This window comes from Balaenoptera borealis (assembly GCF_965194805.1).
Source record: "Balaenoptera borealis genome assembly, chromosome: 2".
Taxonomy (NCBI): Eukaryota; Metazoa; Chordata; class Mammalia; order Artiodactyla; family Balaenopteridae; genus Balaenoptera; species Balaenoptera borealis.
Genome location: NC_138867.1, coordinates 64,842,298 through 64,861,994, shown reverse-complemented (window position 1 = coordinate 64,861,994; position 19,697 = coordinate 64,842,298). Strand labels below are relative to the sequence as shown.

Below are 19,697 nucleotides of genomic sequence, written 5' to 3'. Positions count from 1 at the left end.
ACTCCCACTTCTGAGGTGCTGGGAGCAAAAGCAGGGTACTGCTCATGATCCGTGCCCATGGCACCGCCAAGGGGGTGGGCGGACCACCTAAGTCACCCCTCCCGCCTGACCCAGCAATCCTCCCCTACCTTCAGCCCATATAACGGATCAGCTCACTCCCCCTCAGGGAGCGAGCGTTGGTACCTATTACTTGTTTTCGCTCTCTCCTGCTGCAGCACGAGTCCCAATAAAGCCTTGCTTGCATTCCTCGTCTGGCCTCTTATCAATTTCTATTGATTAAAGAGTCCAAGAACCCAGGTCGGTAACACTAATAATATAGACCAGAGGTTAGTCAACTTTGTCTGTAAAGGGCCAGATAGTAAATATCTTAGGCTTTGGGGCCATTCAATCTCTATTACAACTAGTCAACTCTGCCATTGTAGCACAAAGGCAGCCATAGGCAATATGTAAACAAATGAGCTTGACCGTGTTCCAATAAAACTGCATTTACAAAAAAGGCAGCGGGTCATATTTGGCCTGTTGGGCTATAGTTTGCCAACCCTTAATATAGACCAACGGCAGTGGGGTATGGGGGTGGTACTGGGGACCCACTTCTTCCTCAGTCCTGTTGACTTCTCTGTGGAGGGAGCCCTTTCAGCCTTACCCTTGTGGTCTCTCCCCACCCTGGGGTGAGCTCTGAAGGAAAAACTGGCCATGCATGTGTTTCCCTAACTCTTCCTGACGAGTTTCCTGAGGAGATGCACATCCTTCTCCAGGAACCTACTCTGCCCCACAGGATGGGAAGGTGGCCTGGCCAAGGCTCTGCATGGGTACAAGTCTGTCTGTTGATAGGGTGCAATATAAGAAACATTCTTGCTTTCACATATGAACCACATTCTCTAAAACCGGCTTCCTCAGTAATCAGAGTAGTAGTTGAATCTCCAAATAGTTGAGTCTTTTGTTTTCTTTCTCAGCTGACTCAGAACTTGGGCAGGGAAGTGAGAGGTAGGTTATTTATTAGGTCCCTCAGAGCCCTCTGCCTAGACATCAACTCATGACACTTTGATTAAGTGGGGAGGGGCAGGCTCCGGCTTACCTCTGCGGCTCAGAGCAGTGCATGTACCACGCGGTCTCTCCTCGTCCCAGGGCACCGGCCTGCACCGCCGAGCTGGAGCAGACACCCAGTCGGTAGGCTGGGCAGTCTGTGACAGTGGTTTCCCAGTAGTGCTGGCCACAGGCAGGCAGCTCCTCACCCAGCACTGATGGGATTCTGCAGGCAAAGTTGATCAGGAATTGCCAGGCTTTATCTCATAAACACCAACATTCATAAATGTATACACAGTTTAAGCAGGATTCTATCCTTGGAAACTGCTGGAATTTGACTAAAGACATTCATTGTTCATTGTGCCCCCGACCTTGACCTGATGGCCACAGAATTCCCCAAACCGTCAACATGCATTTAACGCATTTCTACTGCCACACTCAACACACATGTATTACACATAGCATCTCTTGGAGGGACTGGGAACCAGGAAATAATTAGAATAATGGCAGGATAAAAAGAAATGGCACAATCTCTGCTTTCAAAGAGAGTGAGGAAGTATAAGGGAGGCAGGTGGAGAATTCCAAGAGAGCATGACTTGCAAAGTTTTCTTCCAAAACTTGCACATACACAAAAAGGAGTCTCTAAAACCTTCTCTCACAATGAGTTCCAGTGTCTGCTGACTTTCCTGGGCACAGAGACCGAAAAAGGTGCTGCTCCTGAACAGCAAGTGGTCTGGGGAGGCCAGAGCAGAGCGGAGTTACACCTGGATGAACCAGGTGTAATGCTTGCGCTCCGCAGAGGCTTGTGGTCAACAGTCTTTGGGACTCTGGCCTCTTTAGATGGTAGCAGGTACACCTGAGAGGTTGTCGAAAGGTCTCTTTTTGTCTCACCTCAGTTATTTTTGTACAAGACATGGTGAAGTGAACCAAAGCGCTTTCCACTGCGGATGGGTGACCTTGTTTGCATGAATTACTCAATTTTGCTTTGAAATGGCTGAGACAGCAAGGAAGCATTTTTAATTTAAGCAGCGTTAATATTCAGTCAGCACCCTCTCCCTCTCCCCTTTAACAGATGAGAAAGTGATTAATGCAAAGGAATGTACTTCATTTTCTCGTGTCTTTACCCAACAACCTCATTTCAGAGAGGGGGCTACTGATGGGTCCTTGCTCTCTGGAGCAAAGCCCAGCTGCCTGATATTTATGAGCTAATTTTCAGATTAATAATAAATAAATAAAATTCTATCAAATACATTACAGTTATTATCATCAGTTATTATCTATGAACTCTTACCAACCTCCAATCTATTTCTTTTCTCTTTGATTCTTCTGAGAAATCCAAAAGAGACAGAAAAGCCCAATCTATTTCTTAAATCTTTTTTTCCCCTGAATTCACTCATTTGTACACGTTTAGCATCTCCAGTGTTCTGGGCCCCAGGCTAGATTCTGGAGATTAAAGATGCGGAAGACGAGGCTGTTGCTTGAGGACTAGTCAAAATGGAGCATCTGACAAACGACTCCACCAGAGCTCAGACCTTTCTGCGGATAAGATCAAAGGGTGCCAGGGCCCAGAAAAGGCTTGGTCATTTCCAGAAGCTGGTAACACCTGAGCTGAGCTACTGACAGATGAATAGCAGCCTGAGAGGAAAACAGCACAAGTCGCCGTTGGTGGGCTCAGGGCTATACTGTGAGAGCACCCCAGGCGCATCAGTGCCAACAGCAGCGTGTTTCACATGGGTTACAGTTTTCAAAAGCCTTTCACGTGCTTTCTCCCATTGGACCATTTTGACCCTCAAAATAAGCACGAGAGAGTGCAGGCAAATTGCAGAGCAATCTCCCCACCGTGCCCTCAGTTTTCGGATTTCTTTACTTTGCTGCTTCCTTTTGTGGGAGCTTCTGGGGGATGGTGGGGGGTGGGGGGGTGGGCAAGATCCTGAAAGTCCTGCATGTGGCCAGAACCAGAAACTCAACAAAATGTCATTCTCCTCTATTCCTTTTCAAGTGGATAGATTCAAAATCTGGTTTGCTGTTGAAATAATAGAAGAATTAACCCAGGCTCTTTTTTCATTGAACCAGAGATAATACCTTAAAACAGCCTATGTGTTAAACAAAACCATCTGTGCTTATATTTCCAATAAAGATATTGACACTTGCTACAAGTCTGAACGATCTCTGTCACTTTCCCCCTAGTAACGAACCATAACTGAACTGTATGTGTGTGTACCAATTTACACTCGATATCACACATGCCAGGCATGTGCACTAAACCAAGAATGTGCTCAGGTGAGGCCACACCGAGGTGACACCCTCAGAAGACTCTCCTGCTGAGGCATCTTGTGCTTTCTTCTCCTACTTACTCTGTCAGCCGCCTCCTCTCAGCAAAGCTGATCACCGTCCCATCTGAGGAAATCTGCAGAGCGGGGTGAGCCGTTTCCCTCAGCAGGAGAAATCTCGTTCCTATTGTAGTTAGAAAATAGGATTATAACATGACTGCAATGTCGAGCGCTATCCCTGGGCCAAGCCCCGCATTTCAGATCGTAGTCTCCCTTGCTTCTAACATCAAAATCCTCTGCTCAGTGTTTTCAGATCCACAGCAAAATATCATCCGTGATAAGGACTAGTGAACACCAGTGGCTGGTCACCTCACCCAGTGTGCTTCTCCCGTACTAGCGCTCACTCTATTATGCAAAGTATGCTCCCTGCACCAGCAGCACCTACCTACCTCACCTGGAAACTAGTTAGAAATGCAGAATCTCGGGCCTGCCCCAGACCTCCTGAACCACAATCGGTATTTTAACAAGCTCCTTGGGAGATTCACGTGCACATTGAAGTTTGAAGATGCACTGGTCTAACCTCCAGGAGTGGTTCTAACAGTGGATGGTACAGGCACCATTTGGGACTGCAGGGAACACACTTCTGGACAGACAGCCCTCATGCCCTCGCTTTATAAACATCAGGCTGGCCCTAACCACATCACACCCAAGGTGCGTCCACAAGTTTTTGCTGGTTAAGCAAATCACGTAATGTGTCACCCTCAATCTTGCCATCTTTGGGTCTAGCGTAAGATAATAAAATGATCATTTTTCCACTCCTCATTTCTTTTCACAATAATTGAGAACAGCCTTGCATTTTTTTTGTTGGCACCATCATGGGTATTTTCCCCAAAATGCCCTTGAACAGTTTCATCACTTTCTTGAGTTGCTCACTCATTCATTCATTCAACAAACATGAATGGGCACAAACCATGTGCTAGGCATGGAAAATAAACAGAAGAATAAGACTAGAAGCTTGTTCATAGAGTTCACAGTGTAATAAAATAAGACTATCCTCATCCTACTCTTCCCCCAACATACACACACTATCAAAACATACCCACAAACTATAGCACATTGTGAACCAAACAAGAATCATCTGAGGAGATTTAAAACACTTGTCAGAGCCCATATCCAGGTAACTTAGACCAGGATCTCCAGGAGTGGGATCCCCACATCAGTATTTTCTTAAGCACCTGGACTGATTGCTAATGGGTGGCCAAGGTTGAGAATGTCTTAAACCAGAAAAACAAAAGAAACACCTTGACCTTTGGCCAATCTTGGGTCCTCATGCCAAAAACCTAGCCCTGCCAGCAGGTTGGGAGCGTGAAGAAGTGGCCCTCTAGGATATCTTCTCTGGGTTGTAGAAGGGAAGGAATGGGAATGCTTGGAAATAGTTCTCTGTGTGCAAAGGAGAAGGTACCTCTGGTGGAAATGAGGGCAGCTTCACTCTGTTCACTTGTCCCAAATGCACTGATGGCTTTCACGTAGAAAAAGTAATTGTCATTGGGTTGGAGGTTAACTTTCAGTTGGAGTCCTTTAATTCCAGAGAAAGATCTAAATATGAAGGGAAAATAATAATTTTAAATATAACCCTATATGCTAAACAACTCATCATATTTCAATCCTGTAGTGAATGAACATCTTTTATTAACAACAAATCACTTATTTTTCCCTTTTTATGACCACTGAGTTAGCAAGCCAGATTTTATAAAATGGCCATTGTCCACTAAGTTTACTTTATCAAATCATTTCTACCTTGGTCAACTTTTGTCCAATATTGTGCCTTCCAGAATGCTCTTTGCAATAGAGCCAACCAAACTTTTTTTTTTTAATTCAGAAAATAGACTAATTTTGCGGTTAATGAGTCCCCAAGCATATATTGTTTTCTTTATCAAATTTTGGCTGAGAGGGCACTTGTGGATTAAGATATTAAACCAATCTATAATGCAAAAGACACCATCTCATCGACAGATCCTGAATAGTGGAAAACTTAAGGTGAGTGTTGATTTTGTACATGGTCATCATGCCAAAGCCAGCCAAGTTATAGAAACTGAATATCTCTAAAGAAGACAATATCCTTTAGAGCAAACTTAATCCTGGAGAGAAAAGAGAATTCTAATTGCCAAATAAAATCCCCAAAGCTGCTGTTCCTAAACCTCCCATTTACATTAAAAGAAAAGTGCTGGTCGTGGTATCTAAATGGCAGCAGGCTTGGCAAGAACACTGTAACAGCCCAACCATTTAAGCACAAATGGACTTGTTGGATTTGAAGATTGGAGCTCTGAACTTGCCAATGAGCTGGAATAATTTTTGTGCCTCTTTTCCATTCTCTTGTATCTGCTTGATATCATGTCCTAGAGCATTTATACAAATAAAGTATACAAGTGCTCTTTCTTTTAGCCTCCATTTGGAGAAGCTTTGGAGAGAGTTACAAGTTAGGCTCCTTACTAATAAAAGAAGTCCTAATCTGAGTACTAAAGAATCAGAATCCTGTTCCTGTTAGATGTGCATTGGATACTAGTCATTGAAAACAATAGTACAATAGCTTTCAAGTTCATTCTCAGAGGGAGATGCGGGTTTTTTTTAATCTGTTTGTTTGCTTTGTTTGTTTTTTATTTTCTTTGTGTTTGTTTTATTATTAATGAAGGTACACAAAGTCATTAGAATCAAAGAGTGGTCAGTGTTCATTCTCAGATTGATTTTTGTTTTCAGGTTATTTCTACTTCTGTTGACTTACTTCATTCTCAGTACCTACCTTAGAGAATACCATGGAGAACCAGGAGAAGGAAAAAGTATCATTGACCCAGAAAACAGAAGAACTTAGACTTTTTAGAAGCAGAAAATCTGTACAGAGTAACAGTCCCTCCCCCATCAAAGCCCCATGTCTAAAAGCACAGAAAACTCACAGTGTGTTCCTCAGCAGGAGGGGGCAGGGAGGGGAGAAGCCTGGGTCTATTTGTATATTGGCTATTTACTGCCTGCATCTGGAAAAGGTCAGTACAAACTCCCCAAACCTTACTGGTTGTTATTTCAGAACTTACCACCTGAGCAGGTCCTCAGAGAGTACTATCTTTAGATGCATGGAGAATGCATGGATTGAGCCACATGTCCACTGACAACTAATAATGCTTCAAATTATTAACAAAAAAAACCAGGTCCTATGACTGAGAATGCATTTCCCAACTAATATCTAGATTATTATTCTGGGGTAGATGTATTGCTGATCTTATTTGCGTTGATGACTGAAGAGATGTTTTCAATGTACATTAATTATAACAAGCTTATTGTCTCAATAAGCACACTCAGATCTGAACTGAATTTCAGACTTCATCCACTCATCAAATAAATATTTATTGATCACTTATCATGTGCCCAGGCCCTGTCCCTGCTTGAGGGGTAAGTGACAAGGAGAGGTGAGGAAATTTCATCTCTAAAAACTGGACAGAACATATAGGTTTCATTTTGTGATAATGCAATTGTTAGATGCCAAGGATGCTGTTTTTGGGGTAAGTTTTGCTCTTAAATTTTATGAAGTCTGTCAAGGAGGAAATTCCATATATATAGTCAATTGTATGCTATGTCTTATTAGTCATTTAAAGAATAAAAGTTTACATGGTACAGAAGCCAATATATGGGATAAGATCTGCTTTCAGTGCGTGAACATGTCATGCAGACGTGACAAATATGCCTAATGCCCTCGCTGACTCTATAAAAGCACCAGGCATGAAAATGAAAATAATATGAAATATGATAGTTTTATTGTTTATAACTTTCTGTCTTATGCTCAAGCACCAAGAACAAAGCAAAAAAAGCTCAGCTATGAATGGTTCATTTCCATGTCTATTTATTGTCTGACCTCACTTGAATGTCATAAAAGCCTTCATGTCAGCTGTCCCTGCTGTTTAGCCAAATGAAAACTTCAAAAATTTTGGAATTTGAAATCTGAAGAGTGACACTCTTCCATAGATTATGATTTTTTAATTTCAAAACCAAAAACTTGTCATAATTGCAACTGAAACCACATGAGTTATAATAAGTTTTGCATAGTTTGGAGTAGAATTCAAATTCACAGAATATCCAAACTGAGGTAAGTGATTAGACAGCAAATGGAACCACAGCAAGTTGTTGATGCTTAGGTAAGAAGAGATTTCAGCTTTATCAATAATGTGACTAACCTGACGATGTTAGAAGTCTAGAGCCAGTAATAAAATTCAAAAGGCAATAAGAAATTTGACTCAAAGGGTCTCACTTTGGGTCATAAGTGTGGGATCCTCCCTACAAGTATCATAGTCCAATGGAAAGGGAAGGCTTTATATGTGGAGGTTCCGGGAATGTGAGGACAAGGAAGCATCTAGGAAACCTGACACAGCGAATTAGCTGATTGCTGGTAGGGCATAAGCATGCTGTGGGGTTTGATCACAGAGCTCTGCACCCAGCAGGTCTTCAAAGGACACTTGGCTTCCTCATTGGTAGGACAAAGGACATTTGTTAAACTCCAATGCTGTAAGGCAGAGAGAAATGATTCAAAGGAGACCCACTGTCTCCTCAGAAGTCTGAAGGGCTGCAATGTAAATGAGAGTGGTCTCCTCTTCTGCTGTTTCAGAAGGAAACGAGTGGAAGCCCCCAGGAGGCTGATGTTTGTCCAATATAACAAAGCCTCTCTAGCCTGAGCCCTTTCCTTCTTTAATTTTTGCAAGGAATGATTGAAAAGTTTGCCACAACTAACCACAGACAATGGGGCAAGAATTATTGATATTTCACATGGGAATTGAAACGGATCTTTATGAAGAAAAAACCTTTAGGGACTTAATGCTTAACGGGAAAATACTAAAAGCATTCCCATTAAGTCAGAGAGACAGACATGAGGTTAAAAAAAATTGGGAAGTAGAGGTAAAATTATTACCATTTGCAGATGATATGACTGCTATCTAGAAAACCTAAGAAAACCAGACAAAAAACTCAGAATTTAGTGGAATAGCTAGATGTGAAACTAATATAAGAAATCAAAATCGTTCATATACAAATAACAACTAGATAGAAGATAAAGCAAAAGAAAGATCTTATTTAGAATAGTGGCAAACATAACAAAAGTATATAAGATTTATATGAAAAATATTTTTGAAAATGGTACTGAAGGAAAGCACACAAAAGACTTGACTAAAAGGAAAGGCATATCAGTTCTTGGGTACAAAAATGCAACATCACAAAAATTTTAATACTCCCTAAATTAATCTATCAATTTAACATGATCTCTAAAAATACCAAATTGTCAGGGGCAGGGGAGTAGAGGTGACTACACAGTCTGATTCTAAAGATCATATGAAAAATAAACTAGCAAATAGCAAAAAAAAAAAAAAAGTCATGAAGGGGCAACCTAACCTACATGAATTCTAAAATTATAAAGCTATAATAATAAAAACATCATGGTACTAGGGCATAAATAGATGGGTCAATGGAATAGATTATAAAGGTGAGGAATAGAGCCAAATACATAGGTTCTTTAGTATATAATAATGGAAGTATTTCAAATCAGAAGGGAAAATGATGGGTTTTCTTGCTGGCACAGCGGCATAGCCATAGTAGAAAAAATAAAGTTGGATTCCCTACTGTATAATTCCTCCTGAAAGTAGAACTAAACTAACGTTAACAATAAAAAATACGTATGGAGAGGAGCTTTAAGATGGCGGAAGAGTAAGATGTGGAGATCACCTGCCTCCCCACAAATACATCAGAAATACATCTACATGTGGAACAACTCCTACAGAACACCTACTGAACGCTGGCAGAAGACCTCAGACCTCCCAAAAGGCAAGAAACCCCCCACGTACCTGGGTAGGGCAAAAGAAAAAAGAGAAAACAGAGAGAAAAGAATAGGGACGGGACCTGCACCAGTGGGAGGGAGCTGTGAAGGAGGAAAGGTTTCCACACACTAGGAAGCCCCTTCGCGGGCGGAGACTGCGGGTGGCAGAGGGGGGAAGCTTCGGAGCCACGGAGGAGAGCGCAGCCACAGGGGTGCGGAGGGCAAAGCGGAGAGATTCCCGCACAGAGGCTCGGCGCCGAGCAGCACTCACCAGCCCGAGAAGCTTGTCTGCTCACCCGCCGGGGTGCGCGGGGGCTGGGAGCTGAGGCTCGGGCTTCAGTCGGATCGCAGGGAGAGGACTGGGGTGGGCTGTGTGAACACAGCCTGAAGGGGTTAGTGCACCACAGCTAGCCGGCAGGGAGTCCGGGAAAAAGTCTGGAGCTGCCGAAGAGACAAGAGACTTTTTCTTGCCTCTTTGTTTCCTGGTGCGCGAGGAGAGGGGATTAAGAGCGCTGCTTAAAGGAGCTCCAGAGACGGCGTGAGCCGCAGGTATCAGCGCGGACCCCAGAGATGGGCATGAGATGCTAAGGCTGCTGCTGCCGCCACCAAGAAGCCTGTGTGCGAGCACGGGTCACTCTCCACACCTCCCCTCCTGGGAGCCTGTGCAGCCCGCCACTGCCAGGGTCCCGTGATCCAGGGACAACTTCCCCGGGAGAATGCATGGCGCGCCTCAGGCTGCTGCAACGTCATGCCGGCCTCTGCCGCTGCAGGCTCGCCCCGCCTCCTCCGTACCCCTCCCTCCCCCCGGCCTGAGTGAGCCAGAGCCCCCGAAGCAGCTGCTCCTTTAACCCCGTCCTGTCTGGGCGGGGAACAGACGCCCTCAGGCGACCTACACGCAGAGGCGGGTCCAAATGCGAAGCTGAACCCCAGGAGCTCTGCGAACAAAGAAGAGAAAGGGAAATTTCTCCCAGCAGCCTCAGAATCAGCGGATTAAAGCTCCACAAACAACTTGATGTACCCTGCATCTGTGGAACACCTGAATAGACAATGAATCATCCCAAATTGAGGAGGTGGACTTTGGGAGCAACGACATATACATTTTTTTCCCTTTATCTCTTTTTGTGAGTGTGTATGTGTATGCTTCTGTGTGTGATTTTGTCTGTATAGCTTTGTTTTTACCATTTGTCCTAGGGTTCTCTCTGTCTGTTTTTGTTTGTTTGTTTTCTTTTGTTTTAGTATACTTTTCAGCACTTGTTATCATTGGTGGATTTGTTTTTCGGTTTGGTTGCTCTCTTCTTTCTCTCTTTCTTCTTTCTTTTTTTATTACTTAAAAAATTTTTTTAATAACTATTTTCTTATTTTAATAACTTTATTTTATTTTATCTTCTTCTATCTTTCCTTCTTTTTTTTTCTCCCTTTTATTCTGAGCCGTGTGGAGGACAGGCTCTTGGTGCTCCAGACGGGAGTCAGGGCTGTGCCTCTGAGGTGGGAGAGCCAACTTCAGGACACTGGTCCACAAGAGACCTCCCAGCTCCATGTAATATCAAAAGGCGAAAATCTCCCAGAGATCTCCATCTCAATGCCAAGACCCAGCTCCACTCAACGACCAGCAAGCTACAGTGCTGGACACCCTATGCCAAATAACTAGCAAGACAGGAACACAACCCCATCCATTAGCAGAGAGGCTGCCTAAAATCATAATGAGGCCACAGACACACCAAAACACACCACCAGACGTGGACCTGCCCACCAGAAAGACAAGATCCAGCCTCATCCACCAGAACACAGGCACCAGTCCCCTCCACCAGGAAGCCTACACAACCAAATGAACTAACCTTAGTCACTGGGGACACACAACAAAAAAAACGGGAACTACGAACCTGAAGCCTGCGAAAAGAAGACCCCAAACACAGTAAGTTAAGCAAAATGAGAAGACAGAGAAACTTATAGCAGATAAAGGAGCAAGGCAAAAACCCACCAGACCTAACAAATTAAGAGGAAACAGGCAGTCTACCTGAAAAAGAATTCAGAATAATGATAGTAAAGATGATCCAAGATCTTGGAAATGGAATGGAGAAAATACAAGAAATGTTTAACAAGGACCTAGAAGAACTAAAGAGCAAACAAACAGTGATGAGCAACACAATAAATGAAATTAAAAATTCTCTAGAAGGGATCAATAGCAGAATAACTGAGGCAGAAGAACGGATAAGTGACCTGGAAGATAAAATAGTGGAAGTAACTACCACAGAGCAGAATAAAGAAAAAAGAATGAAAAGAATTGAGGACAGTCTCAGAGACCTCTGGGACAACATTAAACACACCAACATTCGAATTATAAGGGTCCCAGAAGAAGAAGAGAAAAAGAAAGGGACTGAGAAAATATTTGAAGAGATTATAGTTGAAAACTTCCCTAATATGGGAAAGGAAATAGATAATCAAATCTAGGAAGCACAGAGAGTCCTATAAAGGATAAACCCAAGGAGAAACATGTCAAGACACATATTAATCAAACTATCAAAAATTAAATACAAAGAAAACATATTAAAAGCAGCAAGGGAAAAACAACAAATAACTCACAAGGGAATACCCATAAGGTTAACAGCTGATCTTTCAGCAGAAGCTCTGCAAGCCAGAAGGGAGTGTCAGGACAAACTTAAAGTGATGAAGGAGAAAAACCTACAACCAAGATTACTCCACCCAGCAAGGATCTCATTCAGATTTGACAGAGAAATTAAACCTTTACAAACAAGCAAAAGCTAAGAGAATTCAGCACCACCAAACCAGCTTTACAACAAATGCTAAAGGAAATTCTCTAGGCAAGAAACACAGGAGAAGGAAAACACCTACAATAACAAACACAAAATATCTAAGAAAATGGTAATAGGAACATACATATCTATAATTACCTTAAATGTAAATGGATTAAATGCTCCAACCAAAAGACACAGGCTGGCTGAATGGAAACAAAAACAAGACCCGTATATATGCTCTCTACAAGAGACCCATTTCAGACCTAGGGACACATACAGACTGAAAGTGAGGGAATGGAAAAAGATATTCCATGCAAATGGAAATCAAAAGAAACCTGCAGTAGCAATTCTCATATCAGACAAAATAGACTTTAAAACAAAGACTATTACAAGAGACAAGGAAGGACACTACATAATGATCAAGGGATCAATCCAAGAAGAAGATATAACAATTGTAAATATTTATGCACCCAACACAGGAGCACCTCAATATATAAGGCAAATACTAACAGCCATAAAAGGGGAAATCAACAGTAACACAATCGTAGTAGGGAACTTTAGCACCCCACTTTCATCAATGGACAGATCATCCAATATGAAAATAAATAAGGAAACACAAGCTTTAAATGATACATTAAACAAGATGGACTCAGTTGATATTTATAGGACATTCCATCCCAAAACAACAGAATACACATTCTTCTCAAGTGCTCATGGAACATTCTCCAGGATAGGTCATATCTTTGGTCACAAATCAAGCCTTGGTGAATTTAAGAAAATTGAAATCATATCAAGTATCTTTTCTGACCACAACGCCATGAGACTAGATATCAATTACAGGAAAACATCTGTTAAAAATACAAACACATGGAGGTTAAACAATACACTGCTTAATAATGAAGAGATCACTGAAGAAATCAAAGAGGAAATCAAAAAATACCTAGAAACAAATGACAATGAAAACACGACGACCCAAAACCTATGGGATGCAGCAAAAGCAGTTATGAGGGAAGTTTATAGCAATACAATCATACCTTAAGAAAAAAGAAACATCTCAAATAAACAACCTAACCTTACACCGAAAGCAATTAGAGAAAGAAGAACAAAAATACCCCAAAGTTAGCAGAAGGAAAGAAATCATAAAGACCAGATCGGAAATAAATGAAAAAGAAATGAAGGAAATGACAGCAAGGATCAATAAAACTAAAAGATGGTTCTTTGAGAAGATAAACAAAATTGATAAACCATTAGCCAGACTCATCAAGAAAAAAAGGGAGAAGACTCAAATCAATAGAATTAGAAATGAAAGAGGAGAAGTGACAACTGACACTGCAGAAATACAAAGGTTCATGAGAGATTACTACAAGCAACTATATGCCAATAAAATGGACAACCTGGAAGAAATGGACAAATTCTTAGAAATGCACAACCTGCCGAGACTGAACCAGGAAGAAATAGAAAATATGAACAGACTAATCACAAGCACTGAAATTGAAACTGAGATTAAAAATCTTCCAACAAACAAAAGCCCAGGACCAGATGGCTTCACAGGCAAATTCTATCAAACATTTAGAGAAGAGCTAACACCTATCCTTCTCAAACTCTTCCAAAATATAGCAGAGGGAGGAACACTCCCCATTCTACGAGGCCACCATCACCCTGATACCAAAACCAGAAAAAGATGTCACAAAGAAAGAAAACTACAGGCCAATATCATTGATGAACACAGATGCAAAAATTCTCAACAAAATACTAGCAAACAGAATCCAACAGCACATTAAAAGGATCATACACCATGATCAAGTGGGGTTTATCTCAGGAATGCAAGCATTCTTCAATATATGCAAATCAATCAATGTGATACAGCATATTAACAAATTGAAGGAGAAAAACCATATGATCATCTCAATGGATGCAGAGCAAGCTTTCGACAAAATATAACACCGATTTATGATAAAAACCCTCCAGAAAGTAGGCATAGAGGGAACTTTCCTCAACATAATAGAGGCCATATATGACAAACCCACAGCCAACATCGTCCTCAATGGTGAAAAACTGAAACCATTTCCACTAAGATCAGGAACAAGACAAGGTTGCCCACTCTCACCACTATTATTCAACATAGTTTTGGAAGTGTTAGCCACAGCAATCAGAGAAGAAAAAGAAATAAAAGTAATACATATTGGAAAAGAAGAAGTAAAGCTGTCACTGTTTGCAGATGACATGATACTATACATAGAGAATCCTAAAGACGCTACCAGAAAACTACTAGAGCTAGTCAATGAATTTGGTAAAGTAGCAGGATACAAAAATTAATGCACAGAAATCTCTTGCATTCCTATACAGTAATGATGAAAAATCTGAAAGTGAAATTAAGAAAACACTCCCATTTACCATTGCAACAAAAAGAATAAAATATCTAGGCATAAACCTACCTAAGGAGACAAAAGACCTATATGCAGAAAATTATAAGACACTGATGAAAGAAATTAAAGATAATACCAACAGATGGAGAGATATACCATGTTCTTGGATCGGAAGAATCAGCATTGTGAACATGACTATACTACCCAAAGCAATCTACAGATTCAATGTAATCCCTATCAAACTACCAATGGCATTTTTCACAGAACTAGAGCAAAAAAGGTCACAATTTGTATGGAAACACAAAAGACCCTGAATAGCCAAAGCAATCTTGAGAAAGAAAAAAGGAGCTGGAGGAATCACGCTCCCTGACTTCAGACTATACTACAAAGCTATAGTAATCAAGACAGTATGGTACTGGCACAAAAACAAAAATATAGATCAATGGAACAGGATAGAAAGCCCAGACATAAACCCACGCACATATGGTCACCTTATCTTTGATAAAGGAGGCAAGAATATACAGTGGAGAAAAGACAGCCTCTTCAATAAGTGGTGCTGGGAAAACTGGACAGCTACATGTAAAAGAATGAAATGAGAACACTTCCTAACACCATACACAAAAAGAAACTCAAAAAGGATTAAAGACCTAAATGTAAGGCCAGACATGATAAAACTGTTAGAGGAAAACATAGGTAGAACACTCCATGACATAAATCACCGCAAGATCTTTTTGACCCACCTCCTAGAGAAGTGGAAATAAAAACAAAAATAAACACATGGGACCTAATGAAACTTAAATGCTTTTGCACAGCAAAGGAAACCATAAACAAGACGAAAAGACAACCCTCAGAATGGGAGAAAATATTTGCAAATGAAGCAACTGACAAAGGATTAATCTCCAAAATTTACAAGCAGCTCATGCAGCTCAATATTAAAAAAACAACCAACCCAATCCAAAAATGGGCAGAAGACCTAAATAGACATTTCTCCAAAGAAGGTATACAGATTGCCAACAAACACATGAAAGAATGCTCAACATCATTAATCATTAGAGAAATGCAAATCAAAACTAAAATGAGATGTCATCTCACACCGTTCAGAATGGCCATCATCAAAAGATCTAGAAACAATAAATGCTGGAGAGGGTGTGGAGAAAAGGGAACCCTCTTGCACTGTTGGTGGGAATGTAAATTGATACAGCCACTATGGAGAACAGTATGGAGGTTCCTTAAGAAACTAAAAATAGAACTACCATACGACCCAGCAATCCCACTACTGGGCATATACCCCGAGAAAACCATAATTCAAAAAGAGTCATGTACCAAAATGTTCACTGCAGCTCTATTTACAATAGCCAGGACATGGAAGCAACCTAAGTGTCCATCAGCAGACGAATGGATACAGAAGATGTGGCACATATATACAATGGAATATTACTCAGCCATAAAGAGAAATGAAATTGAGTTATTTGTAGTGAGGTGGATGGACCTAGAGTCTGTCATATAGAGTGAAGTAAGTCAGAAAGAGAAAAACAAATACCGTATGCTAACACATATATATGGAATCTAAAAAAAAAGAAAAAAAGGTCATGAAGAACCTAAGGGCAAGACGGGAGTAAAGACACAGACCTACTAGAGAATGGAGTTGAGGATACAGGGAGGGGGAAGGGTAAGCTATGACAAAGTGAGAGAGTGGCATGGACATATATACACTACCAAATGTAAAATAGATAGCTAGTGGGAAGCTGCTGCATAGCACAGGGAGATAAGCTTGGTGTTTTGTGGTGACCTAGAGGGGTGGGAGGGAGGCTCAAGAGGGAGGAGATGGGGGATATATGTATACATATAGCTGATTCACTTTGTTGTACAACAGAAACTAACACAACATTGTAAAGAAGTTATACTCTAATAAAGATGTATTAAAAAAAGAAGAAGAGATTAGGACACAGACAGACACAGAGGGACCATACGAAGACACAGAGAAAAAACAGTCATCTACAAACCAAAGAGAGAGGCCTCAGAAGAAATCAACTCTGAAGACACTTTGATCTTGGATGTTGAGCTTCCAGGATTGAAAATAAATATCTGTTGTTTAAGCCAAAAAAAAAAAAAAATACATATGGCAAAAAATTTTTAAATTGCAACTCATATCATAGATGAAGGCTAATGTTCTTTAAAAAACAAAGAGCTTCTACAAATCAATAAGAAAAAAATACTACACTCTAACAGGAAAAAATGGGTAAAGGAAATGAACAGTTCATAGAAAAGGAAGTACATGGGTCTGAAACAGACAAAAAGATGTTCAACCTAATAACAGAAATGCACAATTAAACTATAATAAGATTCCATTTTCTACTTATCAAACTGTCAAGTTTTATCACACTCTGTGTAGGCAAAGGTATGAAGAACCAAGCACGCTTACATGCTGCTAGCCAGAGTGTAAACAGCTACAGCCTCTATGGAGACAATTTGGTAATATCTATCAAAATTCAAAATGTTCATACCTTCTAACCAATCACGGTACTTCTAGGAATTTATCCTACAGATATACCTGCACATGTATGAAATGATATATGCACAAAGTTTTTTCTGCAGCACTCTTTGTGAGAATGGAAACAACTTAAGTGCCTCTCAACTGGTCAAATAAATTAATTATAGTCTTAGACTACAATGGAATTGTTTTTTAAAAAACTGATGCAGTTCCATTTGTATTGATATGAGATACCAGGAAATATTTTTAAACAAGAAAAGTAAGGTGGTAGAAATATATATAGTATGCTACCATTTGTGGAAAAAATATAGATGCTGTGTATGCACAGACTATCTTAAAAGATAAATATGAATCAGATAACAGTAAATTTCTCTGGGGAGGAGAACTAAGTAAATGAAGTATAGATAGAAAGGAGACAATTTTCACTGTATTCCTTTTTGTATCTTTTGAATTTGTACCATATGTATGTATCATCTATCCAAAATTAATTAAACAATTTACTTGTAGAGCTATATTACAAGTTCAGGAGTTGGCTGAACGTGTTTGCAAAATGCAAACATTAGTTGGAACTCTGTAAAGTAACTTCTCTCGGAATTTTATAATTCAACAATTTGTGTTGGATGGAAGGAAGGGGTGTACATGTGCTCAAGGTAAGCTGAGGGGCTGGTCACCACAAGCAGTGGCTATCCTCTGCACTGCCATGTCTAATACCTGGGTCTAAACATGTTTTCTCCCAGGAAAAGGGGGCAGCATGTGTACAAACAATATGGAGGAACCCGGTGCCGTGACTCCTGGAAGCAGCCTACAGATGGTGCTGTCACGGCAGTGCACAACAGATGGCTAAGTATGAATTGTTTTTTAAAAACACAGTGGGCTCTTACTGTTGGCAGCACCAACATTCAGCCAGTCAATCAACACCATTTAATGTGAACTGTGAACGGAGCACACTGCTGGGCCCTACGGGGATCAGCTAGTAAAGTAGTGTTCCCCATACCTGCCTGGGCACAGTAGACCTTCTGAATCAGAATCTCTTAAGAGGAGCCCGTGAATATAAACTCTAACAAGCATCCCAGTTGTTTTTCTATGATCAGTTAGGTTTGAAAAACATAATCATAAGATAGTGTGGGGTGAGAAGGGGTGGGCAGGAGAAACAGGAAAAAAGAAGAAAAATCCATGAGAACATAAACAACATGAAATACAAGAGCAGCTAACTAGATAGTTTTAGCTATTGGAAGCCATTTATAAAACCTTAACTAACCATAAACATGGAATTTTTTTGTTTAAGATGAAAAATTTTGCTTAAATCAAGATTAAGAAGAAAATTCTTTATATACTGACTTCTGGGTTTTTTTTAAACTTGGTAGATAAAAATTTTTGAACAGGACTATTTTTCATTTGATAAATGAGGATATTATGAGACTCAGTGTTAACTAAACATCACTATTAGTTCATAATAGTATAGGAACATAACATGAGGGCTGAATCCTGCTGACCCACGGAACTTAGGCTTTCCTGTAATTAGAATCTCTCACAAAATCAAAGAGAGCCAAAGGATTCCAGCAGAAGGATCCTGGAGTTCTGTTTTCTCTGTAGCTAGTTACCCTCCAAAGTTTGAATGATACCATTTATATTTCAGGCAGAGAATCCCAGGAGCCTAGTAACATTCATTCATTCTTCTGGATTCTCTAAGCTCTCCTTTACCACTCAAAGGTCACATAGGTGGACAATTACTTGGGGTCCCATAGAAATGCCTGCACAGAATGGCGATTTAACATTGTGCTTTCAGAGCCCATTTAAAAAATGGTTACATAGGGAATGTTTTTGCATCTTTTGTAAAACTGCTCTTAAAGACAATCACTACTATCTTGTTCAATAGCCCTTATATAAAGATCTACGTGAAAAATTCATCTTAGAACTGAATGTCAAGAAATATAATTGTCTCTCTTAGTGAAGTGCTGTGTTTCCTTTTTTTAAAAAAAAAGATGAGTTATGTAATCTCTGTCTTTCTCCCTCTTGCTCTCTCCTCCACTCTCCTGTTTTCACTTCAGCTGCCAGGAAGTTCATATTTAAATTGCATGTTCCGTTGAGGTACTGTTCTTAACCTATGCCTTCTGATACAATCTCCTTCTGCATTATCTGGCTCTTGCTCTTACAGGGTTGTTTTTGGTGGCTCTAGCATGCCTGGGTCTTTTACTGTGAACTAGAATACTTTTGGAAATTGACAGATCATAAGTTAGAAGTGAAGGAATAGGCTGTTTTTCCACTGAAAAACTGACTGAGGTTTTACTATACAACCAGGAGGTGTATAGGATTTTAAATGATCAAAGTTAAGTCAGATTCATTTGGGAAGAAAATTCATTTAGAAAAAGCTGAATGCCAAGAATTTCAGTGGGAGTGGGGGATGGATTATCTTCCAGTAACTCCCTCTCCCAAGGGCTCCCTGAAGAGGAATATTACAACTTGGGTCAGGAAAACAATACCATATGAAGATTGTCTATTACCTCTTAATTACTCAACGCATTTTCCCCCAGTCGTGTCAGTTGGCCTTCCTGTCACCTTGTGAAGCAAGCACGGGGCAGGAATGACTGCCTCTTTTACCCATAGGTTGTGGAGAAGGTCAAATCATTTGCCCTTGACCGTATGGTCAGTCCTCACCTCTCCAGCTGAAAGCTTCGTAAAAACTTTTTAAAAAGAAAAAATTCCGGGATTCTTCATCTCCTGCTCAGGCACTAAGTTCATTAGGAAATTCACCCTTATTTGTCCTTATTATATGGACAAAGTGGCAGTCGTCCCCAGCTAGAATACCCAGCTGTGACAGACAATCCTGTTCCTGTCCCATCACGTGTAACCCCAAAAGCTAGAAGCAGGAAGAACAGGAGCTCACGAGTCCAGCACCCAGAGCCCCACCCACCCTGGGGAGGCTCCCAGGGAGAGTGGCCCGGGAGGGTCTCC

At 40.7% G+C, this 19,697-nt stretch overlaps 1 protein-coding gene across 3 annotated transcripts in view; it reads right to left on the bottom strand.

Annotated features, from left to right (window-relative positions):
• Window positions 1–19,697, bottom strand: part of CMYA5 (cardiomyopathy associated 5) — a 113,415-nt gene that overhangs the window by 4,796 nt on the left and 88,922 nt on the right. For 2 of the 3 annotated variants that reach the window (XM_082374637.1, XM_082374638.1), the window contains exons 10-12: window positions 4,756–4,889; window positions 3,378–3,477; window positions 1,076–1,249 (exon numbers count right to left, since the gene is read on the bottom strand). In XM_082374637.1, coding sequence (XP_082230763.1) covers window positions 1,076–1,249; window positions 3,378–3,477; window positions 4,756–4,889 — 408 coding nt within the window. The remainder of the gene's footprint in view (window positions 1–1,075; window positions 1,250–3,377; window positions 3,478–4,755; window positions 4,890–19,697) is intronic. The other variant, XM_082374639.1, reaches the window with a different exon arrangement.